Source organism: Danio rerio, chromosome 2 (genome assembly GCF_052040795.2).
Source record: "Danio rerio strain M-AB ecotype USA chromosome 2, GRCz13ab, whole genome shotgun sequence".
Lineage (NCBI taxonomy): Eukaryota > Metazoa > Chordata > Actinopteri > Cypriniformes > Danionidae > Danio > Danio rerio.
The window spans coordinates 19735965-19752500 of NC_141022.1; the positions used below are offsets into that span (position 1 = coordinate 19735965).

Sequence of the window (16536 nt, forward strand, 5' to 3'; positions counted from 1 at the left end):
TCTTACATTTTTTTAAGTTATAAAAAGTTTAACTTAATATTTTAGTCAGTTTGTAAGCTGAGATGACTAGAAAGACCAATTAATTCAACTAAAAAAGTTGAGATGTAAGTTGAGACGACTAGAAAGATCATTTAATTCAACTAAAAAGTAAGGCAGTAATCATTTTGTTTATAGTGTAAACGTATTTAAAATGAAATAGCTAAACAGAAGCAAAGGAGGCTAGGGAAATGCTCATTTTAGAGTAAAAATTCAGATGACACATAGATGTTTTTTACATCTGAACTCTTTACTCGGTTTCTCTGAATTTTGCCATGAACTAATTTCACAATACATTTTATTCCTTAAGTACTGTACATGCAACTGTCTTAATAAATTAAATCTTCTTTACTTGAAAAATAGAATTGTACAAATTATATTTGTATAAAAATACAAGTACTCCACTTAGCTGAGTTCATTTATGCTGAACTGTTGAATGTGTGCAAGGAAAGTTTATTATAAATAATAATTAAACATGACTTTAAATTACATGTAATATCCTACTTTTTAAGTGAAATCTCAGTACTTTGTAACTTCTTACGCACCAAACAATTTATAAATAAAAAAAACTATGCCTTATTTGAATAGCTGTCACACAGGGTATTGATCAAGTAATAAAATATTAACCTGAACTAAATATCTGCGCCTTCAGTGTTTGTTAAGCCAATTCTATTCCCCCCAAAGTCTTATTTGTTTAGAATTGCATAATTATCCGCCACAACTTCAGGGTTACTCTCACTTTTATTTTGGCTTCAGTGTTGTTGAGTCACTGAAGCGACATCAGGGTATGTTCAGAGACGTGATAAAAAACATCCCAGCCGGGAAGGGAACATTCAGAAGTCTGAAAGCGTGGGGGCCATGCACATGATAAAGCTTTCGCGTTACTTCGAAAAAGACGCTCTCCAATGGAAAGCAACGTGACTGGAGATTTCATGTTGTCGCTGGGCATGGATTTAAATAGTAAGTGTCAATGAAGGACGACTTGTTTGTAAAGAAATATTATAACGCGTCTTAAACTTTACGCAGCCTTGCGCAGGAAAACGTGGATGAATTTGAGGTAGCCTAAGTCATTAATCAAATTATAGCATTTTGAAGATTTACAACATATGTACGTTAATACACGTGTATGTGAACAGGAAGTTATTTTATATAATGCCTGCTGTTTGGTGTTTCAAATCAGTTGCCTAAGACATTAGATAATTTATCTGTATACTTATATTATACCTGTATACTTGCAAACAGCACATTAATGAATCAATAACTAAGCAGTACTAATAATCCTGCAAATAACTCGTATGGATGTATTAGAGTAAATGCAACTATATTAATATTAACTACTGGTTTATACCATTTTCTTTTTGGCGTATTATCATTTTTAACAACATTAAATGTTAGCCAATAAAGCATACTTAACAAATTACCGCAAATAGCATGGTTAAACTAGGATCATTGATTTGTGTTTTAACAATTGATAACTGTTTTTCCCCTCATAATACAACCATGGATCTTTTTTTATTAAGGAATGTATGTTTATTTTTGCTAAAAACAAAACATGATTTACTGTATGTTCAGTGGTTTAGATTAAACATGCTTGCTGTGATATTACAACGTAATAACATTCTAGACCCCCAAATATTGCAATGGTGCAATGCCAGTAATGATTTTGTCTCTATGAATTAGCAAAATCATAATTAAGGGGTTCACTCACACATTTAAATATAAATAACAAAATGTAAGCAACATATTACAGTAAAATATTTGAAAATGGCAATCAAGAATTCCTGACAGACATGAATATATTTCACAGTGATATATGAATTTATAATATATGATTATTAGTTAAATCATTTTCAAAGTGTGGTAGACTATTGTTCTTTTTACAACTACTGTCATTTAATATTGCTGAGTCATAACACAAACAGAATTTCTCATTGGATTGATTGTCTTGTAGGAGTGCTGGTTGTAGTTTTCAGCATGGTTGTCTCTGAACTGTCTCACGTTCACACTAGACCAATTGACTTTGTGTGTGACAGCGAGGCCAGGAGAGTGATGAACAAGGTGAAGGATCTACAAGAAGAAAAGGTAAGTCTGTGACATTTATTACAGATGTAAATAATTCCATTGCTTTTCACTAGTCCTAAATCAATGTTTGCATTCTTACCTCACACCAAAGAGATAATGTTACAAGCACAGCTAAGCCATTTAAATTTAGAAACAAAATATGAGCTTAGCTTAGTACTAAAATCAAATCATATCCAATGTGTGTTCAATCCCACATAGAAATCTGATATATGGCAATATATGCAAATTACATATATGACATACAAGTTCATATTTGGATTTCACAAATGTAAAATATGTACAATATGCAACATAATGCAAAAATGGCCATTTTTCAACCTTTTTAATTACAAATATGTACATATGTACAAATGTATTAGCTATAATGTTAGCCATATGTGAAAATATATTTATAATCCCCAGCCACTTTGTTAGGTACACCTTGCTAGTACTGGGCTTGACCATTTTTGCCTTCAGAATTGCTTTAATCCTTCCTGGGGTAGATTTAGCAAGGTACTGGAAGTATTCCTTAGAGATTTTGGTCCATATTGACATGATAGCATCATGCAGTTGCTGCAGATTTGTCGGCTGCACATCCATGATGCGAATCTCCCATTTCACCACATCCCAAAGGTGCTCTATTGGACTGAGATCTGGTGACTGTTGAGGCCATTTAAGTACAGTGAACGCATTGTCATGCTGAAGAAATCAGTTTGAGGTGATGCTTTTCCAATCTCTTTTGTCCAGTTTTGGTGAGCATAGCGAATTGTAGCCTCAGTTTTCTGTTCTTAGCTTACAGGAGTGGCACCTGCTGTGATCTTTTGCTGCTGTAGCCCATCTGCCTCAAGGTTTGATGTGTTGTGCATTCAGAAATGCTCTTCTGCATACTTTGGTTTAACTAATGGTTATTTGAGTTACTGTAGCCTTTCTATCAGCTCAATCCAGTCAATACTCAGACCAGCCCGTCTGCCACCAACAACCATGCCATATCCAAAGTCATTTAAATCAAATTTTTTCCCCATTCTGATGCTCGGTTTAAACTGCAGCAGATCGTCTTGACCATGTCTACATGCCAAAATGCATTGAGTTGCTGCCATGAGATTGGCTGATTACAAATTCGTGTTAACGAGCAGCTGGAAAGGTGTACCTAGTAAAGTGGTCGGTGAGTTTGTGTGTGTGTGTGTCTGTGTGTATATATATATATATATATATATATATATATATATATATATATATATATATATATATATATATATATATATATATATATATATATGTCAGAATTATTAGCCCCCCTTTGAATTGTTTTCTCTTTTTTAAATATTTCCCAAACAATGTTTAACAGAGCAAAGACATTTTCACAGTATGTCTGATAATAATTTTTCTTCTGGAGAAAGTCTTATTTGATTTATTTCGACTAGAATAAAACCAGTTTTAAATTTCTTAAACACAAATAATTTTGTGGACAAAATTATTAGCCCCTTTCAGCAAATTTTTACAGAACAAAACATCATTATACAATAACTTGCCTAATTACCCTAACCTGCCTAGTTAACCTAATTAACTAAATGTGCTTTAAGTTGTTTTGAAGTGTCTTGAAAAATATCTAGTCAAAATAATATTTACTGTCATCATGGCAAAGATAAAATAAAAGAGTTATTAGAGATGAGTTATTAAAACTATTATGATTAGAAATGAAATGTGTTGAAAAAAATCTATCTGTTAAACAGAAAATGGGGAAAAAATCAGGGGGGACTAATAATTCTGTATATATATATATATATATATATATATATATATATATATATATATATATATATATATATATATATATATATATATATATACAGTTGAAGTCAAAATTAAATGTCTATTGTTGCAATATTGCAATATTTTGAAGTATGTTGCATATATGACATATTTTTAGGGATGCACTATATAACGGCGACCATTTTGTTGTCAGCCAATAAATGCTATTTTTAATGTTATTATTAATGATCTTATGTCAAAATTAGCCCGATATCGTTAAGCTGATAAATTATGTAATTGTACAAAATTGCCTAAATCGTGCATTCGTGGTTTCAACTTGTTCAGACTTGTCTAGTGCACTATAACAGAGCATTCCTCTTTTGGTTGTATCAAAATCTGTCTCCGCTTTGTGTGCATATGCAACACACAGTGACTAGTCTCAAACTCACAGCGGTATATCAAAAACCTTTCATTAATAATTTTTCGCAGTTGACAACAAGAATGATTTTAGAAGTGTTGTCTGATTGACAAGCAGCACCTACGTGTGTTCAAAAAAATCTAAAACGCCAAATGGGATGAAATAGGGGGCATTTTCTAAAGTCATATCAAAAGGCTGATTTATACTTCTGCATCAAGTGAACGTGTATGCTCCAGCGCAGCCTTTGCGTGGTCGCATAGCCCACATGGTTGTTGATGATGCTGACGCGCACCTCTCAAAAACTGCATGTCGCAACGACGCGTAGAGCAAGCTCTGTGATTGGTCAGCTTGGAAGCTCTGATGAGTGTGGGCAGAGGTGAGAGCCACGTGAACAGTTGAATCGAGTGTTTATAAGTGTAGAGTACCGTGAGGGTGCTCCAGATCGAGCCTTTGTTTTGTTTACCTTATGTTTAAAGTTGTTGCACATCCGCGGAATCCAGCCTCAAAATGAGCAACTTTGAGCCACTTGAACATTAAGATTTAGAAAAAACAAAACACCAGCTAAGAAACTCGACACAGAGGAACATAAACACCTATTGCCAGCTAGCGTTTCTGAAGGGTTATTGCAGAGCAACACAAATAGCATGCAGAAGTATAAATGCATATTTTGAAATATTTATTTTTATCGACTAATAAATCAGTTGTCTGGCTTCCAAATCTTAAGAGCTATAGGTTATCCATTTCAGCCAAAAAATCTATATCGCTGCATGCCTAAATATTTTAGATATTTAAAATCTAAATATGAATTTGTTTGTCATATGTGTAATCAGATTTTCCTGAAGTTAAATAAACTCTTTTTTTTCAAGTCAAAAAATTGTGTTTGTAACAAGCGGCATTGTCTATAACCAACTAGTACCAAATCTTGTAGCATTAATAGCTCAGCCATATTAGATATTTAAATCAGTGAGGAGATTATATAAGGGACGGTGGGACTCATTTGTATGTGACAGAAGAAAGACTCTGCATGCATGACCAATAGCTCAAACACATGAAAGAAAGACTTAACAAGAGCCTGGAGGATGAGTGCTGATCGCGTACACTTACTATTCAATGGCTGATGAAAAATGCAAGAGTTGTCAATCTGAATGATCAGTCCAATCAAAATGCGCATAAGCTTGTAACGTTGGCGGTATTGGCACAATTTATTAAAGCTGATAAATTATGGATTATTTCTGCCAGTGGATCCAATTCAGATATGTGCTGCTGCTGGCCATCGAGCTTTTGATTGTCATATTATGTGACATGTTGCACACAGCAAATGGACTTTTTGTTCTATTTTTATTTTTTATTTTTTGTTAGAGAAATGAATAGATGTTGGCAGAACTTGAAGATCTTCATTGTAAAAAAGAAGACTTTAGAATTGCAATTTGCAAAAGATGTTTCCTATGCAGTTTCAGAAAGTAAGATTCTAAAATAAAAACCCTCTGTTCAGTGCATTTGGGTTTTGTAATCAAACATAGAAACATTCATATCACGATTTTTGTTTCACAGCCTATATTTTGGTCATCATCAGTTTCCAAATAAAAAGAGTTACACTGATTAACTTATTGCTATTGACGTCATTCTTCAATGTCAAAAGGGCTCATTTTTGCGATTGTTTTAAAACATCCGATTCAGTTGCCTATGGGAGAAATTACTAATAATAATAAACGTCAGAAAACGGTCAAACTACTTGCTCTCATGTGTTCATGACTATACAGCGAAAGCAGAATAATATAATAAGAAAATGTCAGTTTGCAATATCAGGCAGCATTATGAGCTGTTTTTAATGTCTAAAAATCAATGGAAGTGAATAAAACTTCAAATCTCGAGCCAAAAGGGCTTCAAATGGCCGATCCCGCTTATACACAAAGAATAAGGTCAATATAATGTAGGCAAAATCATTGACCCTCCTGTAAAATGATATTTATTTTTCAAGTATTTTCCAAGTGATGTTTAGCAATAAGAAGATTTTGTTTTCAGCCGTTTGTGAACATACTAGTTTTCAAATTTCTAGTATCTTATTTCTTTCGTCTTTGTCATGACAATGACATTACATTATATTTTACTAGTTATTTGACATTCTGGTGTAAAGTTACAAATTAAAAATACTCAAACTATCAGTCTCACTAATCAGTCTCATGCTCTCCACTTCTCCATGACCACCACAGTAGCTACTCAGGATACGGCCTGGTCCAGGATTTGGAAACCTTGGCATCTCGTCGCTGGTCTTGGATCGAATCAGTGGTGCTGCATAGTCTGAGGGCCTCGGAAAGAGTATCCCCAGGTCGAAATAGAGAATAAAGAGAATATTTAGAGTTGTTGCTGTTCATAGTGTATATAAACAAAATGCAGAAACCTGTGTGGAGCACATTCATGTATCATACCGCTAAGTGATGCACTGAGTGTATGCTTTACTAAACAGATAGGTCTTTTATCTAGTTTTGAACTGTGAGAGTGTGTCTGAGCCTCTGACGTTATCAGGAAGGCTATTCCAGAGTTTAAGAGCCATAAATGAGAAGGCTCGACCTCCTTTACTCGACTTTGCTTTTCTAGGTACTACCATAAGCCCTGAGTTTTGAGATTTTAAAGAGGAAATTGGATTGTAGCGAGACAGAAGGTTGGTTTGATAAAAAGGTTTAAGATTTAAAGTTTTATAGGTAAGAAGCAATATTTTAAATTCAATACGAAACTTAACAGGCAGCCAGTGTAAGGAGGATAAAATTGGGGTGATATGATCATATTTTCTAGACCTGGTAAGAACTCTGGCAGCTGCATTTTGTACTAGCTAAAGTTTATTAATAGAGGATGCTGGGCAGCCATTATATTTGATGTCAGTTGCGGGCCGGAGGGAGAAGGAGGGCGGGATGTAAATTAGACCCCTGCTCTATATGGGGCATGTTTGGATGGACTGGTGCTTTTTTTGTTTTATTTTATTTATTTATTTTTATTTATTTATTTATTTTACTCATTTACTTATTCATTTTTTTCTGTATTTTTTTCTTATCATTTGTAAAAAAAAAGTATTATAGATTGTATAAATGTTTTGTTCTGTTTTGTACTTACTGTATAAAAAACTGTTATGAATATAATATTTAAAAAAAAAAACTAAGTTATACTAATTTTAAGATGCTAGTTATCAGCTTAAAGTTAAAATATCTGTGTTAATTAGGTTGGCAAATTAGGTTAAATAGGCAAGTCATTTGACAAAAGTTGTTTGTTCATTAGCCAATCACAAAATAATAATAATACATTAAAAATACATTTCTTTACACTTATAAACCACTTTTATTCCAGCAAAACTAAAAGAAATAAAACTTTTTTTTTCAAATTTTTTTTTTTTTCAGAAGAAAACATATTACAGTGAAATACTGTGAAAAATATCCTTGCTCTGTTAAACATCACTTTGAAAATATTTGAAAAAGAATACAAATTTCACAGAAGGGCTAATCATTTTGCCTGTAACTATATAAACAGGAGTGCAAATTTTGAAAAAGTACACAGTTTTACAAAATGATATAAATATTACATGTACTGTAAAACTACTCGAGTTTATTATTAAGCATCAAGATCCACCGTATTTTACCAACATCCAACTTTCTGCCCTTACCACTGTTTTCTATGCTACCCTTCACCTGACTGATATCTGTTTGCATGTTTTTTAGCTGTCATTCTCTGTCTTCCTGAAATTTATTATCCCATTGACGGGACTTGTTTGTTTGACAGTTTGCCGATCTGACTCCTCAGCATCTACATCTCCACTTGTCTATCCACCGGTGAGACATTTGATAGGCTGTGCTTTTTTTTTTGGCCTCCCTTTTACAGGTAATCTGCAGTGGCGTAGACGCTCTCCCCTCTTCTATTCAATTACCATGCATCAGCATTCACAAAGCAACCTGGGAGAGAAAATCAGTGAGTCGTTGAATGCAGCCCACTCCCACACACTCCCTCCATTACAGCATCATCCCACACACTCTTTCAGACACCTGTATGTGCAGGGCTGGGAAGGTTACGTTAACAATGAATTTCACTGCAAATACGTTCTTTAAAAAGTTGTTTGTAATGTATTTCATTAGATTATTCAACAGTTTTTTTTTTACATATTTTGTGATTCATTATTTTTGTTTATGTATTCTTTTAAATGGCATTATGGGACCTTGATATTCCCTCCAACAACTTTTAATGTTGAAAAGCTTGAAAGAGTTATATTTATTTACATTTTTAACAGTTTGAAGTTATATATTGTCTGTATTGGTGTTTTAAATCATGGTACAAAATTCTGGCAATAATCTAGCAGTATTTTGGATGTATATTATTATTTTTATGCAATATATTTACTCTAGCTGCACTAGGGCAGCATGATATTTGAAAAATTTGACATTGCAATATTTTGTCTTTTTGGGATATACAGTTAGGTCCATAAATATTTGGACACTGACACAATTTTTAACATTTTGCCTCTATACACCAACACAATGAGTTTGAAATTAAGCAAACAAGATGTGATTTAACTGCAGTCTGCCAGCTTTAATTCGATGTCAAGCTTTAATTTATTAAATTAATTTAATTTAATATTTAGGCGAGGCAGTGGCTCAGTAGTGCTGTCGCATCACAGCAAGAAGGTCGCTGGGTCGCTGGTTCGAACCTCGGCTCAGTTGGTGTTTCTGTGTGGAGTTTGCATGTTCTCTCTGCCTTCGCATGGGTTTCCTCCAGGTGCTCCGGTTTCCCTCACAGTCCAAAGACATGTGGTACAGGTGAATTGGGTAGGCTAAATTGTCTGTAGTGTATGAGTGTGTGTGTGAATGTGTTTGTGGATGTTTCCCAGAGATGGGTTGCGGCTGGAAGGGCATCCGCTGCATAAAAAACTAAATTAACTGGATAAGCTGGCGGTTCATTCCGCTGTGGCGACCACAGATTAATAAAGGGATTAAGCCGACAAGAAAATGTATGAATGAATGAATGAATGAATTTAATATTTACACCCAAATCAGATGAACGCTGTAGGAATTACAACAGTTGTATATTTGCTTCCCACTTGTTAAGGGTCCAAAGGTAGTTGGACAATTGGCTTATAAGCTGTTCCATGGCCAGGTGTGTGTTACTTTCTCATTATCCCAATTACAATGATCAGAATAAAGGTCCAGAGGTTATTTCAAGTGTGCTATTTGCATTTGGAATCTGTTACTGTCAACTCTCAAGATGAGACCCAAAGAGCTGTCACTATCAGTCAAGCAAACCATTATTAGGCTAAAAAAAAAAAAAAAAAACTCATCAGAGAAATAGCAAGAACATTAGGCATGGCTAAAACAACTGTTTAGAACATTAAAAAGAAAGAATGCACCAGTGAGCTCAGCAACACTAAAAGACACGGAAGACCACAGAAACAACTGTGGTGGATGACCAAAGAATTCTTTCCCTGGTGACGAAAACACCCTTTGACAACAGTTGGACAGATGAAGAACACTCTCCAGGAGGTAGGTGTATTTGAATCAGAGTCAACAATCAAGAGAAGACTTCACCAGAGTAAATACAGAGGGTTTACCACAAGATGTAAACCATTGGTGAGCCTCAAAAACAGAAAGGCTTTTTAAAAAGGCCTTTACATTGCTGGAACAACATCCTGTGGACAGATGAGACCAAGATCAACTTTGTACCAGAGTGATGGGAAGAGATGAGTATGGAGGAGGAAAGTGCTCATGATCCTAAGCAGTGAAGCATGGTGGTAGTAGTGACATGGCATGGGCATGTATGGCTGTCAATGGAGCTGGTTCTCTTGTATTTATTGATGATGTGACAGCTGGCAAAAGCAGCAGGATAAATTCTAAAGTGTTTCGGCCAATATTTTCTGCTAATATTAAGCCAAATACTTCAGAACCTATTGGACGGCGCTTCACAGTACAGATGAAGAATAACCCAAAGCATACTGCAAAAGCAACCAAAGACTTTTTGAAGGGAAAGAAGTGGAATGTTATGCAATGGCCAAGTCAATCACCTGACCTTTGATTGAGCATGTATTTCACTTGCTGTAGACAAAACTGAAGGGAAAATGCCCCAAGAACAAGCAGGAACTGAAGACAGTTGCTGTAGAGGCCTAGCAGGAATGAAACTCAGTGTCTGGTGACGTCTATGCGTTCCAGACTTCAGGCTGTAATTGACTGCAAAGGAATTGCAACCAAGTATTTTAAAATAAAAGTTTGGTTTATGATTATAAATCTGGCCAATTCCTCTTGGACCCTTAAGAAGTAGGAGGCACATATGCAAAACTTGTAATTCTTTTTTTTTCAACTGTTTGTTTAATTTCAAATCCATTGTGCTGCTGTATAGAGCCAAAAATGTTAGAATTTTGTTTATGTCCAAATGTTTATGGACCTAAATGTATATTGCAATGTGAATACAATTTCATCAGATGACTTAAACAGCTTTATTTAGGAAGAAGTCTTCATTTTAGATTGATTGGGGTAATTTTGTAGAGGAGTGAGTCTTGAATAATATACAACAAATAAATTACAAGAATAGATGAATACAATATAGCAAAGATAAAAGTTTTTTTTTTAATTAATTCAATTCAATTCATCTTTATTTCTGTAGCCCTTTTGCAATGGAGATTGTGTCAAAGCAGCTTAACATAGAAGTTTTAGTAAGTTGAAACTGTGAAGGTCCAGTTTTCAGAGTTCAGAGTTAATTCAGTTTAGTTCAGTTCAAAGTGGTTTAAATTTCATTGCTGAAAGTCCAAACACTGAAGAGCAAATCCATCGATCCAAAAACAAAATCTTTTTTTGTTCAGCATAAAAAAGTAACTAAAAGTAACATTTGAAAGGGTAAAATAAAAATAGTAAGTGCAGTTAAATATTTGGGTGAACTATCACTTTAAAAACGCATGATGATAACAGGCTGTCCTCTGCGTCTTAAAAAGTATTAAAAGTTGATAAATCAATTTCGAGTTATTAAATTGTGTATCATTGTTGATTATACATTGTATATGTGTATGCTAGCATTTAATCTGCCAATATTGGGGCACGTTGTATGAAATTGATTAAAATTCTGCTAGATTTGACAACACGCTGCTTTGTGAACGGCAGTAACCATGGTAACACCATCGTTTTTTTTTTTTTTTGCTGTTCTAAGGGCACCACCTACTAGATTTGCATTTTTATTCAGTATATAAATAATGTTTTAGTGAGGATTAGTTTCTTAAAATCAGTATTTAGTAAATATACTGTAAGTTAAAATGTCGCCAATGTTTACCATTGAAACCCAAAGGGGCAATGAGTTTTAAAATGTGGATTCTTACAATGTAGAGTCTTACAATGTATGAAATTTCACTCTCTGATTCCTGTATGTACCCTGGATAAACTTTTACTCCACTTTGATTAAACCCTGCATAGATTATAATCAACTATATAACTAGGTATAATCCCAACTCAACATTGCATATCCTGCGATGTGACTTGTGCGGATGCACGCATTGAGATATTGATGCTGAAACGATATACCGTGCAGCCCTTAACACAATATTTGACTTCACAATATTTATACACAGCTTTTTAAAATAGATGATTTGGTACCATTACATTGTACTTATTTTATCTTTTAGGAAACAGTTGGGGCAGTTAAATGAAAGCAAAAGCATTCCAAACTTTAGACTCCCTGCTTTTAATGCATTGTTTATTCGTTGATTGCCAGTAAATGCTTCCATTTTTAGTGAGTGTTACATAATTCCCTTAAAGCGATAGTTCACCAATAATTTATTTACTCACCATTTTTCCAAACCTCTTTCAGTTTCTTTCTTTTGTTAAACACACAAGAGGATATTTTGAAGAAAGCTGGAAACTAATCATTGACATCCATAGTAGGGCTGCACAATATATTGTTTCAGCATCGATATCACAATGTGTCAATTTGCAATAGTCACATCACAGTCAATACAATGTCAAGTTGGGATTATAGCATCATAGTTCAGAACATGTGAGTCATTACAAACTTTAACCCTAATATAGATCGAAGGAATTTCATTTGCATGTGTTTTTAGGACCTGTGACTGTGTACGATGTAATCACATTACAAGCAAGAGGTTATAAAGGTATATAAACCAAAATAGATTGTATTTAATTATTTATACAATGATGACTCTACACCATAGGTCTCAAACTCAGTTCCTGGAGTGCCGCAGCTCTGCATAGTTTAGCTCCAAACACCTCCTACTTACACCTGCTTAAAAGTCTGTAGTAGTTTTGAACACCTTGATTAGTTGGATCAGTTGTGTTTTAATAGGGTTGGAGCAAAACTGTGCAGAGCTGCGGCCCTCCTTGGAATTAATTCCAAATAGTTATTTATACAAGATCTTATGAAATTATATTCATATTACAATATATATTGCAGACAAGCTAAATATCACAATATCAGTTTTTGTCTAATATTGTGCAGCCCTAATCCATAGTATTTGTTTTTCCTGCAATAGAAATCAATGATAACACGTTTTTAAGCTTTCTTTAAAATATCTTAATTTGTGTTTAACAGAAGAAAAAGCTAATAGGTTAATATCCACTTAAAGGTGAGCAAATAGTGAGTAACTTTTAATTTTTGGGGGAACTATCTCTTTAACTGTCCTTTGTGCGGAATTATGGATGTCAGAATCACAGTCACTGTTGGAAACTGTTAAAATATAAAAAAAGACGCTGTGAATTTTTCTGAACAACAGAAGGCAGTTTAACTGATCAGGACAAACAAGAGACTCACTAAAATCTATCAAAAAGAGTTGTGGATTGAGAAAATAAAGATTCAAGGGTATTTACATCTTTGAACATGGTCATTTTTAGAAATCTCTTTTATTTTAAATTTGAAATAATAATTTATTCCAGTGTGAAATAATTCACATTAAAACATACAAGTAATCTTTTTGGTAAATGTTTTTAGATAGATCTGCAATTTGATTACCACCCATTTAAGATATATCTGCAATAAGATAAAGCTTATCAGGATTTATATTTTAAAAACATAATTAAGCACACTATAAAAAATGCAGGCTTCCACACAGTTCATTCACAATCGATTAAGTTAACGTAACAAGTTTCAGTGAATTGAACAGAAAACAATTAAGTTCACCCTTAAAAAAAATCTCAAGAAAAATGTTGCTTCAGCTCATTTTAAAGGGGCACCTATTTTCCCCTATTTACTAGATGTAAGATACGCATTTGTTGTCTCCAGAATGTGTCTGTAAAGTTTCAGCTCAAAATACCCGTAAGATTATTCATTATTATTTCTTCAAGAATTTGCCCATTTTGTGTCTGAGTACGGTGTAGCTGTTTTTGTAGCCTGCGGCTTTAAATGCAAATGAGCTGCTTCTCCCCGCCTACTGTTCCCTTGTGCATGTCTGCTTCTCCTGTTACATCAGATAAACAGCAGTCAGTGACAGACAGACACAGATCAAGCTGAAATACAGCTCATAAGTCAAAAATACCAATTAAGTTTATTTCATGTATTTGTAGTGGAGTTTATTTAAGAATTTATGTATTGATGAGTCTTACACAAATGCTGTTTGCCGTACACACACAAACACACACACACACACATTAGCATTTAATGACACCACATGGCTGTGGTGATTTTAGATTATTATAGATTATTATAAAAATCACAGAGAGTTGAAACTATTTTTCCCCAGTTTTTTTGCAAATAAATTGTTCTGTAGACATGTGTACATGTTGTTATAGAAACATGGTTCCTGTCAATCAATTGTTGGGTGGGGAAAACCACATTTCTACATCACGTTGTGATGGGCCTTTCGCTGGTATTTAGGTCCTATTTTAACGTTAGGAAATAAAAAAAAGAGACTTTTTGGGTTTATATCCCTGCAGTATGACAGCGGACACACTATACATACAGACAGTTCTGTTTAAACAGCTTACAAAAGATGATTTTTATTATAGGTGCCTTTTAAACAAGTTGTTTGAACAATACGCAAAACCATTTTTTGAGTGTATTGTGCTACTCCCCAATCCTCTGTATGTGTGTTCCAGGTACAGGAGCGCAGGGCCGAGATCCTGCTGTCTTTGGGGACTCTAGCGCAGGATGTTCGGTCTGCCAGGACACTCAGCCAACCTGGCTGTGGACTCACTCTGCTGAAGCGCTTGGAACACAGTATCAACAACTACCTGTATGTAGTCAGACTGCTCCACGTGGAGGTGAGGACGACCAGTTCAACCTTGTGCTGCAGCACAGATAGATATTGGCACTAAGATTCACTGCACACAGATAGATTGCCAGCCTCTTAGGAATTTGCAGTCTCACATCAGAAGTGATATTGACTTGAAGAATGAATAATGAAGGCTTAAGAGTTACCAGAGGTCTGACCTTGCAAAAATAATAAACAGCTTACTGTGGATATAGTTTTGTCATGTTTAGCAAATGTTCATGAAAATATAAATATAGAAATTAAATAATGGACATGATTATTGTTAGGCCTGACTGCTACATCAGACCCTAATAAATAAACAAATTAATTAAATATAGCTAACAGAACATAAAGAATATATAATAATTCACATAGTGATTTAATTACTAAAATGAATATAGTTAAGCCTGTTTGCGAGATCTTACCCTATTAAACAAATAAAATCTAATGTAAATATAATTTATTAATATTTATTATATTAATATTAATAACATTTGCAAACATTCAACAATCCAGAAAATACAATACAGTATATATTCAATATATTTGTATATGTAATGCATGTTTATTTTCTGCAGGGTCAGATGATGTAGTAAAATTATATAGTGTAGTATGATAATTTACTACTACAAATATATGACTTGTGTTGCTTGTTTAAACTACTTATTAAAAATGAGTTAATATAACACCATTTTTAAGTTTTCTATCAAACAACTTATAGACTCATTTTCAAAATGTAGCCCTATATACATTTCTGGAGATCTTGAATTATGTAGCCAGAAGTTTGTATGGCTGCATTTTATTTTTAAAACGAATGCTACGATCCGATATGACGCAGTTTCTTTTTCTGCTGACCACCTGCTGACCACTTACCTCCGTATGGACGGCTTCAGTGCGTAATTCGTAAATTAATAATTCCTGGAACAAAACCAGGAAATAAAAGTTACCGTGCCCCACCACAAAACTACCCAAGGATGTAAAGGTGTTGTGCATGAAAGTAGAGAGCGGGGATGTGGCGGGTTGTCGTGGAGGAAAGTGAAGAGCGGAGGTCATTGGATGGCGAAGGGGTATCACGGACGAAAGTGAAGAGGGTAGGGGAGTTGTGGAAAAAAGTGGAAGTGAACATCGGACAGTGGAGGAGGGTGGTTGAAGAGGGGGATTGGTAAAATAAGGTGCCGGATTAGATTTCAGAGGTGCCGGATACTGATACTGCATGTTCCGGCACAAATTAAACCCTGATCATGGATAATAAAAACATGTAGCAACAAACATAAATCGTATGAACAGCATCTATTCAGTTAACTTTACTATAATGTGCCAAGTGAAAAACAAATATTTAAATTAAATGACTTAGTCTAATATTCAAGAAGGGCCCACAGTTACCTGTCATGTTTTCTGGCTGACTTAAGATTGCTTTGCGTCTGTCTCCTGCTATCCTTCTGATTCATTTGCATAGTTTCATCTTCTTGAGATCTCTCTTAATCAGGCTCATTCTGAGATTTACTTGTGGTTTTAAAAAAATTGAAAATATGCATGACTGCCTTTGTGGCATTTTGAAAATACAAATATTATTAAGTTTGACCACTGTGCCACTATTTATTTTCGCTGCTCATTGTGCACGAAATAACAATCACCAACCAATAAGAGTGATTGTAAATATAAGAAAGCTGTTTGTCTGTAAATATTGTTGAGGGCCAATAGTGTTGCTTTAACTTGAGTATTGGTGACTACCGTCATGTGTGCGCACATACACAATCCACACAGCCTTCATCTGAATTCACATTCTCTCTCTCTCTCTCTCTCGCTCTGTCTCTCTCTCTCTTTCTCTCTTACACACACACACACACGCACACATACACACACATAGGTATTCACTGCACACAAGTTAATGCCGGATCCATTAAAATAAATGCTGGAATGCAAAACACGAATATCGGACATTTTCCGGAACAGGATCCGGCAAGATCCGGCTCAAATTAAGCACTGGAAGACTTTACCACTGTTACAAGTTTGTCCAGTGGCTCGCCATGTATGTCGGCACACTTAAAATGCAGTGAGCAGT

At 34.6% G+C, this 16536-nt stretch overlaps 1 protein-coding gene across 9 annotated transcripts in view; it reads left to right on the top strand.

Annotated features, from left to right (window-relative positions):
• The first annotated feature begins 449 nt into the window (after positions 1 to 449).
• thpo (thrombopoietin) overlaps positions 450 to 16536 on the top strand; it is a 22027-nt gene continuing 5940 nt past the window's right edge. For 2 of the 9 annotated variants that reach the window (XR_015477471.1, XR_015477470.1), the window contains exons 1-4: positions 687 to 996; positions 1988 to 2118; positions 8129 to 8215; positions 14320 to 14484. Coding sequence is in view for 4 of the 9 variants with exons in the window: in XM_087238624.1 (XP_087094750.1) it covers positions 942 to 996; positions 1988 to 2118; positions 8129 to 8215; positions 14320 to 14484 (438 nt within the window). In the remaining 5 variants the exon portion in view is untranslated. 9 annotated transcript variants of the gene reach the window in all.